We start from the raw sequence: 21,195 nt of genomic DNA, 5'->3' as shown, positions 1-21,195 counted from the left end.
ATTTTGTGGGAGCCCAGTCAAGCACTAGTCTAATATTTTGTGTGGTCATGATGATCTTTAATCAATTATGTAACATTAAAGAGCAAAAATAACCTCTGGTACCACAGGCCAATGAGTTTTAAACTGTATATAAATAGCATCACCACCCTTATTATCCCATTTGTTAGTTTGCCTTCCCTTTTGCCAAAACTGAGTAAATTACAGCCCAAACAGACTGATATTTCATTTTAGTGTTGTATTTTTGTTGCGGTTTACATTTCAGACCAATAGGCGGCAGCACATGTTGCAGTTGTTACCACAGAAACAATCTGAAGAAGAAGAAAAAGAACCAATCAGCGCTCACCCTTTCGTCTGATTTCCAGCCAATCAGCGTCACCTTGTTAGAATTTCAAACAGTCCCCCGCCATGATTGTTGTGTTTTTCAGGCTGTCCGTTGTGCAGTAAGTATTTTACTGGACGGCCAGACGAGGAAGTTTGTTTTTATACGCGTTTTTTTAAAGAGCAAGGTAAGATAAACGTGTAATAATAATTTTATGTTATCCAAATAGCTAGTTTAGATTTTTGGCTGCTAACCGAACAGCTAGCTTAATTCAAAGCTTCCTCTTGCTTCATGACCGAACACTGCGGTAAAGTTAGTGAGCTTAACTAGCTAACATTAGTTGAAGCTCTTGAGCTAATTTTAGTAGCTAACTTGTTGACGTTATATTTTGCACTAAAGTTATAGCAGTTTTTACGGACTTTATTTTTAATGAGAGCTAGCTTTGGCGGTTAATGTTAGCTAACTTAGTCACTGTCCGTTGTCGAAGTTAAGTAACGTTATGGGCTTTGATAAAGAAGCTAGCTCAACCACTGCTTTGAACTTAGTAACGTTACGTTGTGTACATTGTTCAGTATGTCTTTATACACACACAAGGTTACAACGTGTGGTCACTCACAAACTTTGACCAAGTTTGGTTGATATAACCTTGGTGAGTGCTAGGATATTTGAATGTTTGTGCCTCACGTTGTTCTGTGAGAGGGGCGTGCTCGTTTCAGGTAACGTTACATCCTGATGGTTATGATGTGTGTTAACTATACACTTAATTAAGAAAATTAAATACAATATCAGGAGTAGAAAGTCAAAGCCCTTTGTTTTTTATTACCCACAGTCACCAGATACTAGTTGGGTTATTATAGCTGATGACAGCAAAAAACGGATGTCAATATGTTTGCTATTACAATTCCAGTTTCTGATTAATAGACCCTGATCACTGTTATAACCTCAATTTCAAACTGCTTGTACTTGTAGTTTTTCATTTTTGTGCCAGGTGACATAACTAGTATTACATCCAATATGATGCACCTCATTAACCTGTAACAACTGTCACGTCCCTGTAATACATCATACTCTGTCCCTCTTCCTCTTTAATCCAGATACCTGAACATGGATTCTCGATTTGCCAACCTGCGCCAGCGGGACACCAGCGTGTCAATGCTGAGGGTCAAAATGTCCCGCAGGAGATCCCAGTCCCAGAAAGAGAACCGAGATCGCGCTGTTAACACGCGCAGGCAGCTGGACAAGCTCCCAGAGCTGGAAATGTCCTGCCTGGACGCCTCCATCGCAGTGGCCAACATGTCAACCATTCAGGAGAAGACAGTGAACAAGGGAAAATCTGCTACAAGTATGGCTTCATTTCCCCTCACAGTTACAGCTCGAGCCTAATAATGTGTTCACAGTGAGGCACCCACAGCAATAACCCTCCATTTTCTTCACAGACGTAGCTGGGGAAGAGAGGATGAAACAGCTTGAGCGCTGGAAAGAGCGTAAGGCTCTTGAGAAGGAGAAGGAAAAGAGAGAAAAGGAGCGTAAAGGGGTATTTAAGACTGGCATGTATCATCCAAAGGACACCCTTATCATTGCCTCTCTGCCCGCAGTCCCAGCTGCCTCAACAAGAGCTAAAGAGGTGAGAGAGAGGACTCTTCAGCAGACCAGTTTACACTATCTACTGTGAATAATTATGACATTAACAACTTGTTATATATGCTTGTCTTTCAGACAAAAGTGAACACAGCTCCATCCCAGAGTGCCAGAGTGACTCGTTCAATGAAACAGCAGCAGCCAGTGCAGAGGGTACGACTTCCTCTAACATACCTGTCTCCTGTGTTCCCATATTAACTTCCACAAAACTGAAATCTAATATGCACTTTGTTGCATTGCTTTTCTTTTGCCACATTTTCTACAGCCTCTGAAGATGCAGGATCCAAATACTGTGGCAAAGAAAGGTAAATAATTTGGAATGTCCCTTTTTTATCTTAAATGAAGCATACTGTCTTCTGCAACCTGGTGTATTTTTAGATCTGACCTCTCACTCCTCCCATAGCTCAACCTGCTGCGGAGAGATCAACCAGGAGCCGGGCCGCTCCTGTCAAGCCTGCACCTGTACCTGCACCAGCCAAGACCCAAGTTTGTGCAGGTTTGTAATAAGAAGAAAAATCCTTACACATAATTAGACGTTGAGACCGGCTATCGTGTTGATTTCAACCTATTGTGTTTCCTTATTTGCATCTCAATCTGTGTCTCTGTGTCATGCCATCCTACCATAGTGGAGCCTGTTGCACGAGCTTTGCCGACCAGATCAGCCAACAGGCCTCCTGTTACAGCAGCGCCTGCGGTGAAAGACAAACCTAAGGGCAAATCTGCAGGTACACACTACAGCTACACTGTTGCCAAGGCTATCGTTTAAGTATTTATTTATTCATTTTTTGTTCTTTGAATTAAAAACTGGAAAAGCACAGAAGCTGCGACCATCAAAGCAAACAGAGAGAGGTGCTATTATTCTATATTACTACTCTTAATATTCTTAAATGCTTCTCCTCACCCTCAGATGTAAGAACCACAAGGAGCAGAGCGTTTGTCAACCATGTGGCCCCCTCTTCTGACAGAGAAGGGAACTGCAAAGGTATCATTCAGTGTTGGTTAAAGAGTAATCCAGTTTAAAAGCTGAATAGTTCCACTTTTCCCACCTGAACAATTGTTTTAACTTATTTTGTGTATCTCTCCTTTAATATGCAGCAGCTGTTGACAACACTGTCAAGCCTGCTGTGCCCAAGGTGAGTAATTCTGTGAGTTTTACACACTGAATGATAGAGCTGCAATGATTAATCAGTTAGTTAAATGGATCACCAACTAATTTGATGATTGATTTTATCGGTTTCAGTAATCAAATCAATTGATTAATCAAGAAAATAATCGTTAGTTGCCCCCCAAGTATAACCAGTAACCTGTCAAGTAATTAGTTTGCTGTTTCCTTCCTTGTGTACCTGAAGGAGCCTGAGATGAAGGAGCCTGAGATGAAGGAGCCTGAGATGCAGGAGCCAGAGAATAAACCTCATCCCCCCAGCCCGGCACCCTGTTCTGAGGAGGAAGATATGGTGGTGGACCAAACTCCGGCTGACTCTGTCCCTGCTGCGAATCCTGTTGAAGCCCCATCCTCTGCATCTTCTTTTGCTCCAGCGGGTTTTGTATTCCAGGCTCCCACTGGCTTGTCGTCCTTCAAGTTCGATCCTCTCACTCCTCGCTCAGCAGACGCCTTCCTTACACCAAGGTATTTATAGATGTTTTTTTTTTTTTTTGTAAACTTTAATATTTTTATATTGCTGCATGTAAGAATGTTTGTAAGACTAAAAATTGGAGTTGCTTCCTATCTCAAAGCTGTGTTGTTACTCCTCCTTTCTAGCCCCAGCTTCACTCTTCCAGAGGTCCCTGCTCTCAACTTTGAGCCCAAGGATGAGCTAAGCGAACCCTCCCCACCTAAATCTCCTCGCCGCTCTCCTCCTCATACATCTCCCACAATGGCCCCTCCGACTCCAGGCAGCCCCCTAGAATCAAAGCATGACGTACCATACTTCAGGTGGCATACCTTATTTACCTTTCTAGTAACCTATTCTTCAGAGTTTCCAATCATTTTTAGTTGATTGAGACGTTTTACAATCATTTCTTCTTTTGTATATTATCCAGGTCGGAAATTGCCAATGAGACAGACAGACTGACGGCGCTGTCTGTCCTCTGGGAGTCTAAAGTGGAGGATGAGTCCATCCCAGAAGAGAGTGAGTATCATACTGAACATGTGACTATATTTGGTGGTGTTCCTAATTGGAAAAATGACATTGTTTCAAAACTGAGCAGTTGTAATTCAGTGTCGTTCTTGCTCCTGTCTGTTCAGTGAGAGACAGTATGCGCACAGCAATCGGCCAAGCCAGGCTGTTGATGAAGGAGCGCTTCAAACAGTTCAGCGGTCTGGTGGACGACTGTGAGCTGGGCCGAGGGGAGAAGATCACCACCTGCACTGACCTGCAGGGCTTCTGGGACATGGTGTATTATCAGGTGAGTGCCTCACAAGAGAGGGCACAAAAATTGTTTCAGACACCATAAGGAGAAATATAACTATATGTGTTTTGTACTTGCGCAATGGTTCAGGTAGAGGACGTCAACAAGAAGTTTGACGCTCTCAAAGAGGCAGAGAGCCGAGGCTGGGTGGAGGAGCACAAGCCACCACCAACACGACAGCGGAAAGTAGTGAAGGTGAAGACTCTTTACATTCTGAATATTTTACTATATGAACACACGTACATTTTAAAATGGGTGTGTTAAGGGGCAAAATGTGTCATGCCTCTCCTTGTACTTTTGACAGAAAGCACCTGCACCTGCTAAGCCAACAGAAACCAAAGCAGCAGCCAAGTCTCGCCTGGCTGCTGTGAAAGCAGCCATGAAAGCCAAACAGCAGGCAGAGAAAGAGGCAAAGGATGCTGGGAACGATGAGGACAAACCCAGTCTGAACCCTCAGGAACCACAACCCCAAGCAGAGCCCCATCAGGCCGATGCGGTGGTCTTTGATGGAGGTTTCTTTCAAGTGGAGAGTCCAGCCAAACCATCAGGTGGGAGAGAAGTAATTACTCGACAGAGGCCTTGCTTTTCATGTCATGTGTCCATGTTTGTGTTTTGTGTTGCTGGACTAATAACTGTGTCGTTATGTTGTTTCTGTAGGTTCATTGAGGCGATCCAGCCGTTTGAGCGCTGCCGTGCTGCCTCAGGCCTCTCCCTCCTCCAACTACCTCTCACCAAGAAGAGTCACTCGGCGATCCCTCGCACTGGCACAGACCCCCGTTCACACCATCTCCTCTCCTGCTCAGCTCGTCCACACTCCCGCCCACTCCCGCCTTACCCTCAGCCAAACCCCAGCACAAGCACCAAAGTCTCAGTGCGGCACCCCTCAGTCATCCCACACCAGAAAGGACACTGCAAATGTCTCCCTTTGTTTCTCACCTGTCAGAGAAGTGCTGTCAGATGGCACCCAGCCTGAAGGAAGCCCTGCTCAGCAGTCAGAAACAGTCTCAACACAGGAAAACACTGCTTCCGTTCCTGCATTGAGCACACCCACACCTGTACATTCACTTCCGTCCATTTCTGTGGTCGAGGAGCAAGATGAACCCGCTGAAGGTGTCGATGTTGACCTCCCTGTCTCTCCACGGCTTTCCCTCTCTCCATGCAAATCACCTCCAGCAGTCTCCCAGGCCCCAGAGCCCTCAGCATCTCTGAGTTTCATGTTGTCACCCTGTGTGACTCCCTGCCAGCCTCCCATTGCCCCCTCTCCTGCTGTGCAAGCCCAACCATCTGTGTGTTATACTCCAGACAGCTCAGTTGTTGAGGTAGGGGCATTTTCAGTCCTCTTTTTTTGTATAAAAAATCTTAGTCCGGCCAGAAAACTTTACAACTAACAAGTTATTCTCTTGTATTATCAGGAAATTCCTGGGTTGGACTTTGAGCGTTACCTCCAGCCTTCACAGAGATGTAGCTTGTCACCGCGGGCCACGGTTGCCGTAGAGCTGTCCCCCATGGCAGTGGATATAGAAATGGAGAGTCCCAGGAGTCAGTCAGAGGACCTGCTTACTCAGCAGGAACCAGGTATGACTGATGCTTATAGCACTGTGCATGCACACACACTATGTACACCTGGGGTTTATACCTTAACATCACTAACGAATACTGAAGCTGCAGGAGGCAGGATTTCTATAGTGACATTAGTTTGATGTGAGAAAAATTTAGGATTCATTTTTACGAAATTTGGGTGGTACTAACTGCTTTTTTCATGCACTGAGCTTTGTTCTTACAGAGGTTTATTTTAAGCTGTTGTTACACATTGTGCATCTTCACTCACTGTCATGCTCGCTTCTCACTGTTACCACAGCACATCCAGCGGTGTCTTCGGTGTTCACTCTTCAGTCACCACAGGTCAAAGATTTTCCTTTTTTAAACCTTTCCTTCCTTCTAAATATAGATTTTTAAATCCAATGGTAGTTTTTTTTTTCTTCATTGCAGTGTTCTCATTGCTGAATATTCTAACTGTATTTATGTTTGTGCATTTTTCAGGCCCAGACAGTCGAGTCTGACATGCTTCTCTTCACCCCAGACCTGAAGGACCGGATACGCCAGTCCGTCTGTCCGAGTGACCTTATGGTCTTCACCCCTCCCCTCTAATGTGTAGCAAAGAGTTCTGTTACCTGCTGTTAAATCTTTTATTTTGACATACTGATTACTCTTTTTACTGTCTTTGGAAAAAAAAAAAAAGTATCTGAGTGAGTTTTATTTTTACATCACTAGAAAATAGTTTTGTCTTATAATTAAAGTTCAGGCTACAACAAGAAAATGACCGTTACTCTTCATTTACATCCAAACAGAAGTCAGCAGTTCATTCGGTGCTTTTATTACTCACCATATTTAAAGGCTCTATACATTTTGTTTGTTTTTAGATTGTGGAAAGTTCAAATACAGGATAGTGTGCTTCATCCTACATTTGTCAGGTTTCTCATTTCTCTTCTGAGACTTCTGTCATTCATCAAAGCTCCAAATGCCCCCTCTCCCTGTAACACAATAATACAGCCATGAAGACTACACATGTCTGTGGCACAATATTGTGATGATTTGGGACTTGGTGGGGTCCATATCCAAGAGGCAGAGATAATACTGGAATGGAAACTGCAGGCAGGACAGGTGATAAGGTGCCATCTGGTGGCTGTTTATGCATGAGAACTGTCTTCAATTTCTCAATACAAATTTTTATTGTAACATAAATTGAAATATTAACAGGGTGTCAGCAGATCCTTAAAATGTCTTGAACACAATTTTATTAATATTAGGACTTAAAAGTCATTAAATAGTCTCAAATAATTTGTGATGTCTAAATTGCAACAAACATTTTATCTTGTCATTTATCGATCTTTTACTTTCTTTTTGTCAAAAGGAGTCAAGCTCTTCTGTGTGACAGTCCATATTTCTGGTGTTACAAATCTTTAAATCTACCGCTGAACCTAAAACTGTCCTTTTACTTTACACTTGCACTTAACCTGTTGTCAAAATATAGATTAAGCTAACTCACTCCCATAACCATATTCCTACATGAAACCTACCTCTGCACTGGAACACATGTATACTACTTGGCTTTACACTAACCTTCAATGCTTCAATTAGAAAATAATATGTCTCATATCATTCTTAAATGTGGTTAAAAATTATCTTTAAAAGTAGGGCTGGGCGATATATCAATATTGTGACATGAGAATTGATTCCTAAGTTCTGGATATTATAATATCGCAAGTGTTGTGTTTTCTTGGTTGTAAAGGCTGCATTACAGTAAAGTGATATCATTTTCTGGACTTGTCACCTGTTCTTTTATTTTTGTCTTTACCCACTTAGTCATTATATCCACATTACTGATGATTATCAAAAATCTCATTGTATAGCTATTTTATGAAATCACCAGTAGTCAACTCTGCAGCGTCAAAATTGAGATATTTAGCCAAAAATATTGACATTTCATTTTCTCCATATCACCCAGCCCTATTTTAAAGGTCTGACACCTGCAGACACACTGATTAAACCTGTAATGCTGCGTAAACTAATGCATTGACTGCATATTACAGTCAAATAACTAATTCCCTTAACTTGTAGTTCAGCAGAGGTGTTCTACCTGGCTCTTTGCTGGGCCTTGGCCAGAGCGATGTGTCTCTGGGCCTCCTGGCGGAGCTTCTCCTCCTTCATGTTATTAGACACTAACTGGTTATGTTCAAAAGCTGGGAAGAAAAAGTGGTTGAAGAATTGATGGATGGTTTTTTTCCAGAGCTCCACTTCACAGTCTTTGGTCTCCAGTCTATTGGTGTGCACATGTTTTCCTTCACCTCTCTGCCCTCTTGTGTGCTCTAGAGAAAATATGACACATTATAATATGCATTAGACCAAACAACACATTATTTGAAAGAGCCAGAAAATATAGAGGAACAAAAGATACCTGCAGACTGAGGTTTCTCACTGATTTCATTCACATGTTGTTGAGTCTTCACTTCTTGGACAGTAGGTAATTCTGCTGAATCACTTGTCTATAATGAGATGAAATTTAAATACATAAACAGAAGGGGTGTAACAACACTGATATCAATACTTCTTTTTCTTTTTTTTGTATGAGAGTTTGCATGTTTCAACTAACCTCCACTGACTTGAGGTTGGAGATTTCAGGAGTGATGGGGGAGCTCAGTGAAGCTGCCACCTGGACAGAGAAAAACGAAAAAAGCCCTGTTGTGTTTAGTTTTCTTGTGCAGAATTCCCAGCTTTCCTGCATAGTTTTACAGTGTGCTGGAACAACTACACTGTACATAGAGTGGGTATGGGGTGCAGAGGCCTTGGGGGGCTAGAGAAAGGAACTGACTGACTGAGTGGAGCTGTTTGCCGTCTGCAACATGTTCTCGCTGGATTCCACCTCAGGTTGATTCCTCCTGGCCTCAGCCTCAGGACTGGAGGGCGACTTGCTTTCCTCCAGGTGTTCAGAAACCTGCTGACACTTCACCTCAGCAGAGCCCAGAAGCACCTCAAAAAACTCCAGGAATGTAATCTGAAGCAGGAGGAGTGGAACAACAACAGAAGTGATAGTACATAGGGGGAAGGAGTGCACACAAAACAGTGAGATGAATGCTTATCTGTAAATGGGCACAGAAATATAATGAAAGAGTCAACTGGTGTACACACTCTACCTCCAGATCCAGACAGGCAGACAGGTTGCTGGGGTCATGGCTCTCTGCTGTGATGATCTGCAATAGTCTCGCTGTGGTCAGGTTGCTGTCCAGCAGATGGAGATCCTGACCGGAGTTACAGTAAAATATCCAAATGAATAAATGTACTGAACGCTGGTTTGTTTTTCCAATCATATGATGTTGATTTAAAAGTCTAGTGTGTAGGAGTTAGCGGAATCAAGCAATGAAGTTGCAGAACTGAAACTTCTCACTTATACCAAGCGTATAGGAGAACTACAGTGGCAGACACGAAAACGTGAATGGGTCTATCTAGCACTCAAAATTGAGCAGCCGTCTAAAACAGAACAGAAACTGCATTCATTTCTTTTGTTAAATTGGTCAAATAAATATAAGAAGCAGTTATATGCATGGTAATCTTTGTGTTACCGTCTATTGCACCTTGAACATCCACAGCAGGTGTCGGCAGGTCATGGTCTGGTCATCTCTGGGAGCTGCACTCGCTTTGCAGTGAGCCTGATAGACTTCCCAGCACTTCTTTACGTAGCTCACAGTAACCACTGCACAGTCTGGCTGCCTGAACAGGAAACCTGGATCAACACAGCTGTAGTTAATGAGAACGACAACTACTGCATAATACAGAGCTAAGCAAGGGTGTTCTATCAGTTTATGTAAGTGTTTCGCATCTTCACTCTTCTTTGCAGGTTCTTCCTTCATCTAATGTGTGTGTGTGTGTGTGTGTGAGCCTATAATATTACATTGTTCGCACCTTTTACATTCTTAGCATTAGGAAGGATGTTGTCTGTCATCAGTCTGGAAAAGCAGGCAGCCAGAAGGTTTTTTTGTGACCTGCAAAAAGAGGAGAAGTGATGTTTCTTATGTCAAAATCAGATCAGTAATCTCTTCTCAAAACTGTGTCCTTGTGTAATTCCTGCTGGGGTTGTTATTTTGTGTCCCCATGTTGCTTTCTGAGTGAAAACCTTGAAACTCTAACATCACTGGTGTTCATTTATAGCTTGAATAACACCTATGCTTTTGGCTAAATGCTAAAGTCACCAGGCTATGCTCACAATTACAATGCTAACATGCTGATGTTAAGCAGCTATAATGTTTACCATGTTCACCAACTTAGTTTAGTGTGTTAGCATGCTAATCTGCTAATTAATACAACTACAAAGTACAGCTGAAGCTAATGAGGAACGTGATTTTTTGCAGGCAGTCATAAAACAAACTACTAGACAAATCAAAATTCTGACCGGATGATTGTGTGTACAGATAACTTAATTGTAGCACTACAGTTAAAGTCAGGGGATCATTACAGTCATTAGGATTCATCCTCTAGGGACCTTGAATGTCTCCACAACATGTCATGGCAATCTATCCATTAGTTGTAAAGATATTTCAGTCTGGCTCAAAGTGACGGACCAGCTGACTGACTAATATTGCCATCCCTAGAAGCATGGCTAAAAGACTGCTTTTCTTGGATACTTAAAAGCTCAAAATTACTCAAGTCATCCCTTACACCATGTCCTTATGGTAGATGTGGTAGGCCACAACCACTAGACAGCTGAGGAGCTGGCGCAGAAGCATGGGAGTGTAAGGAGAGTGGATGTCTGCTGCTGTAGCATCCTCTGAGACACACAGAATAAAAACATTAAGTACAAAAATACTCTAATTATGAACCAATCAATGTCCTGTATATGTGAGGTGGATCAAGTATGTGAGAGAGTCTGAGTGCTAGTTCTTCTCACCTCTGATTAAATGGTCTATCTGTGTCAGAGTGATGCCCTGATGGTGGACGTTACAGTCTTTGAGCAGGCGCCACAGCTGCAGGCGGGACAGCAGGAAGGTGTTATCAGGGGAGCGGGCGTGGCCAAGTCTGCTGTAGAAACTATAGATGGACCTGAGCTCTCTGTCTTGCCTCAGCACCACAAACTCCACCTGTTACACGAGTCACAGTGTGAGGCAGGAACTGGGGTGAAAATAAAACAGGGTTCCTACAGCTTAAGGCAAGTCACACAAGTCAGTTTTACAACAACCAAAACTAAAGTTAAAAAAACATGAACCAGCATCACTTATGGGGGATTGAGGACAATTTTGTCCATGTGTTTATTGTAACAAAACATATGACAGAATTAAGAAATACCTGTCGATTGGTGGCTGTTTTTTTTAAGCGATTTTGTGTCTCACTGCAAGTGGAATTCCACCGCCATCACGCTGAAACTTTTTGCATAAATACACTGAGCCTCCTATGAGTTACCTTAAGCCAGTTTCAGCCATGAAATCTTTTTATTTATTTATTTTTTTAAGATATTTTTTAGGGCATTTTTTGCCTTTAATCGACAGGAGAGTGAAGTGTGAAGGGGGAGAGAGAGAGAGGGAGAGACATGCAGCAAAGGGCCACAGGCTGGACTCAAACCCGGGCCGCTGCGGCAACAGCCTTGTACATGGGGCGCCTGCTCTACCACTAAGCCACCGACGCCCCCATGCCATGAAATCTTGGTAAAATAGCTATTTTTTGTTAAATATACACTTCCCTATGTTGTCCAGAGTACAGTGACAGATAGCTGAATGTTGGTTCTGCTACCCTGATCTGGATTTTACATCAGAAAAAATGATTCATACAGTCCTACTTCCCATGCTTTGGAAGATTTAGTTAAGACATTTTCATACCAATAACAACTGAGTTTTTATAAATGAATGAATTCAGTGCCTTTTAAGACTTCTTAAGGTTGCAGTGTGAAGTGGGACCTGACCTGTTTACGCTCCGTGTCGCGCTTTCTCTCTGGGATTTTCTCCAGAAGACATTCAATGTTCAAAGTCATGTCTGGTCCCAAGATAGATGAAACTGTAATAAGATACAAAATTGTAAGCCATTGTACTGTGTGTGATTTCAGACTGTGACACTGTTAATTATCTCCTTGACAAACATTTTAAATAGAGGTCATGTACTATAGGTATTTTACCAGGTGGAGGAATAGGATCTTTCTTCCCATTCAGGTTGTGCATTGTCTGATGGTCCAAACACTCTCCTTCAAAAACACGCCCATCCTCGAAAGTGAATTTCCCCTATGAACCATACAATCATTTTTAGAATTCTTGGAATTACATACATGTGTGTATTATAGGTGAGCACTGACTTTAAAATGGATGCCAGCTTTTTCACCCTGAATTAACTGAATCTGGGGACACGTGTATTTCACTAAGAGAGGCAATACTGTGATTAACCTTCCCATGTTTTTTATTCATCCTCCATTCTTGTTCGTAGATCGCACCACCAGCGTAGTAAAAGGTTCCCTGCCCATGCCTCTGACCCTGAACAAAATCCCCTGTGTACTGATTGCTCTGGGAATACTGGGATCCGTCTGCTCGCCTCAGGATCCAGGTATGTGTGCCTCGTCCATGCTGCCAGAGAGCAGAGCATAAACAGGTTTTAAGGAGGATAAAAAGCAATTGTCCTGGAGTGCAATATGGATATTTTGCAATCAGTGGTGTGCTTTGATACCTGGACTCCTTTCTGCCACATCCCAACATACTGCTGTCCCAGCTTAAGCCACCTCATCGTGCCCTCTCCATGTCTCAGGTTGTTCTTCCACTCACCAGAGTAAGTGTTACCAGACAGGTAGCTGTTGGGAAACAGATGTCACCTTTGGGAAGTTCAAATGTAACTCTGGTTACAGATTGGATGATGTTCTCCATACGTACCGTCTCACTCCCCATCCCTCTCTGTTGTTCTTCACCCAGTCTCCTTTATACCAAGAGGTCTTATCCTGGTTATAATACACCGTACCCTGACACAAAAACACCCAGTTACAAAATTAAATCTTAAAAAAGAATCTGATTTTAATTGGTGGATCATACCTTTCCGTGCCTCTTGCCCTGATCCCACTTCCCCGTGTATGTCACTCCATTTTTTGCACATTTGTAAGTTCCAGTCCCATGTCGTATACCGTTGTACACTTCACCCTTATAAGAGCTGCCGTCCGGCCAGGTGTAGGTGCCCTGGCCCATGGGCTTGTTGCACACAAATTCTCCCTGTTGGATTAAAAAGTCACTTTATTACTTCATTAGAACATTTATTACCACTGTCAAATTATTTTACCTTGCTCAAGTTTGTACACTTGGGTTACTGTAAAGCACTTTCTTTCAGAAACACTCAGTAAAATGTAAGGTCATTGCAGTTATAGTATGTGATCACTGTAGCCTACCTCATATTTCAATCCACCTGCCAGTGTGAGGACACCACATCCATCCATAAGTCCCTTGGAAAACATCCCCTTTACACAAACAGAGACATTATGTAATAGTTTTATTTATCCTTATAGAAATTAGAGCATCAAACACACATTTCCTGTTGAGAATATATTTTAAGCCATGTTAAAATGTATTCCAGTCATTGTATTACACAGGAGCATGACAACCAACTGCATTTAAAGATATAGATTAGCAATAAGGGAAGATGGGGTAAGATGCCCCTTTACAAGATTTTCACTTCTGTGCAATTATAACAAAATTAGCAACTCTGCGAAGTTATTTTAACCAACAGTCTGTTGGTTTATGCATCATCATCCTGCACATCTGCCCTGCAAAGGAGTGGTTTGTTCAGCTGAACACACTATAGGCACTGCCTATATAATGCCTAAAGGATGTTTACACCAGGTGCTGCCAAAATAAGGCCAGGAAAATCATTAAGGATCCCAGCCACACGGAAAACTGCCTTTTCTTCCTGCTATGATCGGGAAGAAAGTACCTGTTACACAAGGGCAGCACCAAGAAGTTATGGAAGAGCATCAACCCTCAGGATGTAGGGATCCTGAATGAAGACTGTGTAAGACCCCATTCACCCCCCATATTCTTATATTAATTACTATTACACTTTTTTGAATATATAAATTGATGCAAGTGACGGTTTGCATTTCCCTTCTTATGTTTTTATCTGACAAATAAATTGATTTAATTGACTGACTGACATGCTAAACTCATACACAAATGTGTCTTAATTTTACATTTAATTGACTTTGTTCTTTTTTTAACCTTTATTTATCCAGGAAGTCCCATTGAGATTGAAAATCTCTTTTACAAGAGAGACCTGGCCAAGGTAGCAGCCAATCCAATAAAGCCAATAAATTTTAGATCTTTTTGAAGACTGCTCCATGTTCTTGAGGGAGGCGTTTCCCAATCCTACTCTTCAATTTTATGCAGTTTCAAATAATTTGAATAAAGACTATTGTTGAGCCCACTGAAATATATTTGTGGTGGTTTAAAATAAATTTAAATATACTTCAAAACACTTATTTTATTTGGTTTAAAGGCACAATTTTCATTTAAGTAAATGGGCAATTAAATAGGCTAATATTCTACAATGCAAGTAGGCTGTGCATTTACTGTATTGTAAAATCAGACATATTGTCTTTCCCCGTGGTTTCAGAATGTATCTTGTTTGTAATAATACCTTGTACACATGGCCTCCTTCAAAATATGCAACCCCTTCTCCATGAAACCGGCCTTCACAGGTTTCCCCTTCGTATCTGTCAATCACACCACAAACTTTTGTCAAAATGGCGCCTTAGGTCACGGGTCCCAAATTCATGAGTGCATTAAAAATAATTAAGCTTAAGAAATGTTTTGAGTAATGACTTACTTTAGTACAATTAAGCAAAAAAGTGTGGGAAGTTCATAAATGTCGTCTTCTTCAGGCTGCTCATCACTGTCAGGGCGGTCATGGAGGTCAGGTTGGTTTACTGTTAAACCAGCAGAGCAGCTCTCTGACTTTATTTTTTCATCTTCCTCGGCTGTATGAGGCAGCTCTGAATTTCCGCACGTCTTCTCATTTTCCTCTTGATCGTTTTTTATCGTCGTTTTCTTCTTTTCCTTCCCTTGTGCCATTTTGCGCCGTTTATGTACCTCTCCTGCCAGCAAGGCTTCTCTCCATGGTAACGGTAGAGGACGCTTACAACTACGGCACGCCGTATTAGTCAAAAAGGTTATACAGTGAACATACTGCCAGAGATCTAATAAAACACACAACAGAAAGTGATATATCTTGTTTATTTACCATGTTAATTGGGTGCTAAAAATACGAAAAATATAATTTTGTGACGCAAAATACAAATAAAAGCAATAGTAAGAACAACACACTGAACAGTCAATGATTTGAACTATACAAAACTACAGTATCTATGGTTTGGATTCAGTCTTCTCCGTATCAGATGGCTGGCAGAAACAGGAACATTAAGCCAGTGTAAATTAGAGTCGTTCCTTGACATGATCAGTCTTGTGAGATGATGTCCAGGTTGGTGAGATGTCTCATGGTGGGCCTGCCGTGAGGACAGTTCCATGGATGCTCAATCTCCCCCATATGCACCAGGAGCTTCTTCATCTCACTGACACTCAGAGCAGTGCCAATCATTACCTGAAGACGTACAAAGGCAAAACAATAGATAACGTGTCAGGAAAATAGGAATGGTGCTCAATTAGGCTACAACAAAACTGAATAACAAGTAGTCTTCTTGTAGCTATTTAAAAAGGGCCATCACAATGTTTTTACATTTTAGAGCCTACATATCACAACACCTTACATAATTACCAAAACTTAAAGTTTTATATTATTTGATCTTCCATGCAGCCATTTCTTTCCACTAATTTCAGTACAGTATTAAAATGAACTTGCAGAGGTTCAAAAGTTTTGAGATATGTACACTTTTTTCATTAAAATTACCAATATAATTGCAATGACTATTTAATTTAATTAACAGCACACATTAAATTCACAAGTCCAATGACTTGTGAATTACAACAAAATACGACTACTATTAAAAATGAAAGTACATGAGAATTGAAGAGAAGACAATGGCTGCTGAGAAGGCAGACAAAAAATGTTTTTTAAGTGGTAAGTGGTAGTAATTGGATGTAAATTACTCAAACATACAAGAACATTTGTGTAGTCCTGTAATTACAACAGAATAAGGTGGGAAAAAATATTCTGATGACTGCTGATCCTATTCTAGAGCCCAAACCTGTTCTGTGAAGATACATGAAAACTCTTGAAACTGTCTATTTATTACTCACAGATTTTCGACAAGCTCGAGAGGCAAACATCTGCCTGACGCGTGATGGTCGACACATGACCCCCGGGCTGTCGCTCAACATGAAGATCAGCTCTTCAATGTCAGCTGGGCCAAATGTCCAGTTTTTACTGGTGGGCAGAGACACCAGCTTAACTCTTTCCATAACCTGAGCTGCATTCAGGTAGAAAAGTTGATTTAGTATTAAAAAATCATCATAATAATTCATCTTAACTTGAGATAAAATCAACTCATATTCAAATGTTCATACCATCCTCATCGATAATAAATTCAAAGCCATTCTTTCTGAAGATCTCAATGTTCTCCATGAGTACGTTTTCACTGACAGCAGTGAGGTGAAGCTTCTGAGGGCTGCAGATATAAAAGAAAAACAAACATAAATCAGTAAAAGGGTAATTTTCAACAATGGAAGGCAAAATGCATCAGCTGATTTAGATTCTTACACTATGAGCTTCTGTCCCTGGAGCACAGTGTGCTGCTGCAGCATCTCAAAGTTGTATTTCTCATCTGTGGCATGCTGGTCAATCATGAAGATGTCCGAGTTGAGTTTGGCGATAATGAAGCCCAGGTTAAACTGGCCGATGATCTCCATCTGTTTGAACATGTCTTTACTACAGAGGTGAAAGAAAAATATATGAACTGTTGTGGAAATAACAATTTAAAGGAATACTTCATCCACAAAATGACCAATTAATCAGTGTGTTATGTTGACTTTGCGAGGAAAACTTGATTCTTCATGAACTGAAGTGATTGGGGACTACGTTTAATAGATAATCTATATCAAAACATCAGTTTACAAACTCTCACACAACTCGTGCAGTATCATCGAAGTCTCATTTTGCTGATGAAGTATTGTTTATTATTAGCACGCCCAGCTTTAGGAGTAAAATCCTACCTGATCTCCTTCTTGAGCTCATCCTCTGCACTTTGATTTTCTCCAGGGTTGATTTTGGCCCTGAAGCGGCGATAGCACAGTTCCTCATCGGTTCTCTGTTTCTGACGGTCCTCTAACCTCTTAAACTTCCCCGCCAGCTCTTGTAATGAGAAGCGGAGAGGCACCGTCCTCTTCTGAATGCAGACTGGAGCATCCACTGTCGAGGAGGATTTATAAAAAGTGTTGGATTTGTGTTCTGCTGGGAAATGTGGTTTCTCTGTCCTGGCCCTCTTGGCATCTGGGCTCACAGTACAGTCCTCACTGGAAGTGCACGGCTCAGTCTGTAACTCTGGATCTTCAGGAACAGTGTGACTGTTCTCTGACGTTTCTTCCAATGTTTCATTTTCAACACTGTCAGTGGCTGGTTCAGGAGAGCTGAACTCACGGCCAGAACACTGATTATCTGCTGTTGCTGTGGTGACGTCACAGCTGGACACAGCACTGTCTTTTTCAGAGTCTGTATCATCGCTCATCCTTCCGTACCTAAACCCATCTAGCACTGATTTTCCCACTGGGGACGGTTTAGCAAGATGTCTTGTGGGTTTCACAGGAGATGTTACAGTTGGGCTGCAGGCTGGAGGTTTGCCTGTAAAAAAAGACTGTAGTGTTTTCTGTGTGTTGGCAGCTTTTGCCACACCTGATTTGTTCCCAAAATTGGAGCTTTTATGGCTTGAAAAGGCAGCTTTTAAGCCGGCAAGGTTGAGGGACGACTTTGGGCTCTGAATCACTGGTTCCATATCCTCTCCGGGTTCTGGCATGTTCTCATTAGATGGAACAACCTGACAGATTTTTGATGTTGTATCTAGAGACAAGTGACAGACAAACAGTCCAAAAAAAAACGCTAAAAAATCTCTCAGTGATATAACATTGCTATAATATCAATATATACATCTTATATTTTGATATGCTGGGCTAAATGTACTGATCTGTTCTTACTGGTGCTGGGTATGGGTGTATAGTTCAGGCTGATCTTATTGACTCCAGCCTCATACATATTTATGAGAGAAGTCTTCAGAATAGCCAGCAAGAGTTTCTCCTCCTGAAGGAAGATCTGCCGCTTGTCCGGGGTTACGTTCACGTCCACACACTCTGAAATAACACCACAAAACCCTCATGTAGGACAGAAATTCAGCAGGGTGTTTCAGAAATAGCTTTACAGTAATTTTCTTACCAGAGGCAACAGCTATGTTCAAGGCGACAAATGGATACTGATGTCTGTTGTACATATGGTACACTTCATTCACAAGTTTGGTCACCTGCAAGTTGAGAAAAAAAACATAGACTAGGCTAAATTTTCATTTTTTGACAAACACTATACATCAATAAACATTTAAAATGTCCTTTTATCTGCTTACAACAAGATTAAAGTGTGTTATAACGCATTATTAAATGTTTAAATGCTAGATAGAGGTACTTAAACTGTACCTTAAGAGGATCACATGGCCGGTTGTTAATGAAAAAGAACTGCCTGTCTGTGGCACTTCTCCCAACACCGTGGTCCCCTCGTGACACAAACCCTGTAATACTGCCAAAACAGAGTTTTTAATTAAAAAAACCCATTTTGTTAGTAGAAAATGATTGACAGAGGGCTTCCATGCTTTGGTGTCACTCACGAAAAAAGCTGTTTGGGTAAATCTGCTTCTTTGAGTCCGTATTCTTCAATAATATTTTCTGCTGGAGACACTTGCTGAAAAGGCAGGAGACTCTGTAGCTGCAGAACACACACGGGGAAAAATAAGAATATTAGCAAACCAATGAGGCAATTTAACTAAACAATTTGCAGATTTTACTTGAACTTATGAATCACACACTTCCTCTAAGGGCTGAGGAAATTCTTCAACTGTTTGATTTTGACTTAAACAACAATCAGCAGTGGTACAGTCAGACTGACACCTTCTGCAGATTGCAAATAAACAGTATAGTAAAGGAAAGTGTGAAAACAATCTTTCAACCTGTTTTGGTCCAAATATGGCCCCTATGTTGTCTCTCATACTCTGGCTGCCACTGGTGCTGAGGACTGTGCTGCGCTTTCCCTGCCCATTTTGGTTGGAGCAGGTAATGCGCACTCCTGTAGAGATGACACAGTAGGACTGCAGCACATGGAGCATTTTTGCATACTCCTGAAAATACAGAATGATAAAATATTTGGGATTATAGATACAAAATGAAAAGTGACCATTATGATTACAAGTTATATTATGTTCTCTACTTGCTTCAAATCACAAGAATGACTGACCTTCTTAATATTGCGCTGGAACTCCTTGTGTCGAACAGGCAGGGTGTAGAAGAGCTGCTGCAGGCTGACTGTGGTGCCTTGCTGCCGGGGATGGGGTGACCTCTGCACTAGGTGGCCTTTTTGGTCAAACACCAGCTTGGTCCCCACCTGGCTGGACTCATGGCACGTCACCACACTCAGGTCACTGAAGCAGGGGGTCGGAGGGAATATTAAGTGATGAGGTGACAAGTAGAATAGGTGTATGTGCCAAATGAATGTGGCTGTATAAATGTTTTACCTCAGAGCGCACAAAGAGCTGAGGGCTTCACCTCTGAAACCAAATGTTTCCACATGGATGAGATCAGAGAAATCCCTCAGCTTTGATGTGTGATGCTTCAATGCTGCGGAACAGACGTAAGAGGTTTCACTTAGAGATTAGGCAAATTTTTAATGACATGGTGGAGATAAACACAGCTGACACTTACTCAGCCCTTCAAAGTTGGCCTCTTCTACTCCTTTGCCATTGTCTGACACCTCCACGAGTTCAGTTCCACACTCCTTCAGCCTGACATCTGGAACATGCAACATGACATTGAAATTTGTACTCTTTTTTTGGCCAAATTAATATCCCCTATTGCACTGGACTGTGAAACATAATTACCTTGACATTTTCAGCTTTTAAAAAACATACTTACCAACGTTGGTAGCCCCTGCATCGATGCTGTTCTCCACCAGCTCTTTGACAGCTGTGGACAAAGTCAGCACCACCTGTCCTGAGCAGATCTGATGCACTGAGTGCCTGTCAATGGCCTTGATGGCTCCTGCAGGTTCAGAGCTGCCGACAAGAAAACACACACTCAGTGACAATTATGTATAACTTTACCTGCTGCTAAATGCACACTGCAGCAACAGATTCATTCGTGTACAGATGTTAAAAGCTCCTTACACCCTGTGTTCTCTGATCTGTGATGAATACATTAGGATTGTGGGAACGTCAGGTGACATTACTCTAAAATGCATGTCAATTATAGTAAGTTATAGTTAGAGAGTTGGTTGCCATGCCGAATTGTAGAGTATATCCACGTTATTCATGTCAGCACGTTACTTTCTTTAAAATATTTACTGATAGCCTAATATTACATCATAATACATAAATAGGCAGATTTTACAGTGAAGTTTGGTACAGGTTGAAGTAAACCCACATGACAACGAAAAGGACTGGGCCTAAAATGTAATACGTGTCTCAAAATGACAATTGCATGGTGTCACTAATATATCTGCAAGCAAATTCACATTAAATAAATACTTTGGTATCTAACTTACCAAGCATCAGACATCTTCAAGGGCTGAAATGCTTCAGGAGGGATTCATTCAAATTATAAGTGACTTAATCTGAAACACCGAAAGTAAAACAAACCAACTAACATGTTACCATACATACAAATGGAGCTGGGTTTTTTAAACTAACGGCAAAAATTTCCATGCAACGGCTTCACCACATCATGTTGTAAACACAAAAGTGAAGTTGTACCGCGCGTACGGCGCAGACTGTTCGCGAGAGTCACCCGTGCGCGAAAGAACGCAGGTTGAACATTAAAAACTATAAAATGTTGAGTGTGTGAAACAGCAACCTCACAAAACAAGCACACATATAACACTGATATCAGAATATAAAACAATATCACTTTACGTAAATAAGTATTATTAAACCGTTGCCTCAAATTATGTCGCGTTTCATCATGGGATGAACCGACCGGAAGCTGTGACCCATCAAGATGTTAGGGCACGTGTGCATTTTTCTCACATGGTTAAACACGAAAAAATATATATTTTGCTGCAGAATCAGTGGTTTGAAGCAGTTCGATTATACTCCAATAAAAATAGCACTTATGTTAATTTTATACTGT

At 41.5% G+C, this 21,195-nt stretch overlaps 3 protein-coding genes across 7 annotated transcripts; 1 reads left to right on the top strand and 2 right to left on the bottom strand.

The window, feature by feature from the left end:
• The first annotated feature begins 383 nt into the window (after positions 1-383).
• dlgap5 (discs, large (Drosophila) homolog-associated protein 5) lies at positions 384-7,604 on the top strand. 5 transcript variants are annotated; one of them, XM_050060574.1, is made up of 19 exons: positions 384-506; positions 1,414-1,661; positions 1,756-1,943; positions 2,036-2,110; positions 2,223-2,262; positions 2,361-2,453; positions 2,584-2,682; positions 2,865-2,939; positions 3,056-3,090; positions 3,307-3,584; positions 3,717-3,890; positions 3,998-4,086; positions 4,203-4,363; positions 4,457-4,561; positions 4,671-4,914; positions 5,024-5,685; positions 5,779-5,941; positions 6,225-6,268; positions 6,407-7,600. In XM_050060574.1, exons 2-19 carry the CDS (start codon positions 1,424-1,426, stop codon positions 6,512-6,514), a joined length of 2,871 nt encoding a protein of 956 aa, XP_049916531.1. In that variant the 5' UTR covers positions 384-506; positions 1,414-1,423; the 3' UTR covers positions 6,515-7,600. The 5 variants fall into 5 exon arrangements, with proteins under 5 accessions (XP_049916531.1, XP_049916530.1, XP_049916534.1 ...); XM_050060573.1 differs by having other exon boundaries at positions 3,053-3,090; positions 6,407-7,599; XM_050060577.1 differs by having other exon boundaries at positions 3,322-3,584; positions 6,407-7,598.
• A 248-nt stretch (positions 7,605-7,852) lies between these two features.
• rsph10b (radial spoke head 10 homolog B) lies at positions 7,853-14,978 on the bottom strand. Its single transcript, XM_050060579.1, has 18 exons — positions 14,696-14,978; positions 14,507-14,582; positions 13,263-13,331; positions 12,916-13,089; positions 12,760-12,845; positions 12,560-12,680; positions 12,283-12,459; positions 12,021-12,123; positions 11,811-11,902; positions 10,806-10,995; positions 10,577-10,685; positions 9,824-9,903; positions 9,496-9,644; positions 9,058-9,162; positions 8,736-8,918; positions 8,517-8,576; positions 8,322-8,409; positions 7,853-8,232 (listed from the first exon to the last, which is right to left on the bottom strand). Exons 1-18 carry the CDS (start codon positions 14,938-14,940, stop codon positions 8,000-8,002), a joined length of 2,340 nt encoding a protein of 779 aa, XP_049916536.1. The 5' UTR covers positions 14,941-14,978; the 3' UTR covers positions 7,853-7,999.
• Positions 14,979-15,083: 105 nt separating this feature from the next.
• On the bottom strand, positions 15,084-20,984 carry pms2 (PMS1 homolog 2, mismatch repair system component). The gene is made up of 15 exons (XM_050059894.1): positions 20,612-20,984; positions 19,984-20,123; positions 19,774-19,860; positions 19,587-19,689; positions 19,310-19,493; positions 19,026-19,193; positions 18,687-18,784; positions 18,499-18,598; positions 18,245-18,329; positions 18,010-18,162; positions 17,035-17,875; positions 16,583-16,750; positions 16,390-16,490; positions 16,123-16,292; positions 15,084-15,466 (listed from the first exon to the last, which is right to left on the bottom strand). The coding sequence occupies exons 1-15, from the start codon at positions 20,623-20,625 to the stop codon at positions 15,323-15,325; spliced, it is 2,556 nt and encodes an 851-aa protein (XP_049915851.1). The 5' UTR covers positions 20,626-20,984; the 3' UTR covers positions 15,084-15,322.
• Between the last annotated feature and the right edge of the window lie 211 nt (positions 20,985-21,195).

The sequence above is a fragment of the Epinephelus moara genome, chromosome 13 (assembly GCF_006386435.1).
Source record: "Epinephelus moara isolate mb chromosome 13, YSFRI_EMoa_1.0, whole genome shotgun sequence".
Lineage (NCBI taxonomy): Eukaryota > Metazoa > Chordata > Actinopteri > Perciformes > Serranidae > Epinephelus > Epinephelus moara.
This window is presented reverse-complemented; position numbering and strand designations above follow the sequence as displayed.

Bases quoted from the DNA above. Each gene is read 5' to 3' on its own strand.
- dlgap5 (XM_050060573.1), top strand. From the start codon at position 1,424: ATGGATTCTCGATTTGCCAACCTGCGCCAGCGGGACACCAGCGTGTCA. The intron at 5,942-6,224 runs GTATGACTGATG...CTGTTACCACAG, and splicing joins GCTTACTCAGCAGGAACCAG to CACATCCAGCGGTGTCTTCG. The intron at 6,269-6,406 runs GTCAAAGATTTT...TGCATTTTTCAG, and splicing joins TCACTCTTCAGTCACCACAG to GCCCAGACAGTCGAGTCTGA.
- rsph10b (XM_050060579.1), bottom strand. From the start codon at position 14,940: ATGGCACAAGGGAAGGAAAAGAAGAAAACGACGATAAAAAACGATCAA. The intron at 14,583-14,695 runs GTAAGTCATTAC...TGTGATTGACAG, and splicing joins TTTTGCTTAATTGTACTAAA to ATACGAAGGGGAAACCTGTG. The intron at 9,904-10,576 runs GTAAGGGATGAC...CTCTTTTTGCAG, and splicing joins ATCTACCATAAGGACATGGT to GTCACAAAAAAACCTTCTGG.
- pms2 (XM_050059894.1), bottom strand. The intron at 19,494-19,586 runs GTAAAACATTTA...CCCCTGCTTCAG, and splicing joins AGCTCTTTGTGCGCTCTGAG to TGACCTGAGTGTGGTGACGT. The intron at 15,467-16,122 runs GTGAGTAATAAA...GTACGTCTTCAG, and splicing joins CTCGAGCTTGTCGAAAATCT to GTAATGATTGGCACTGCTCT.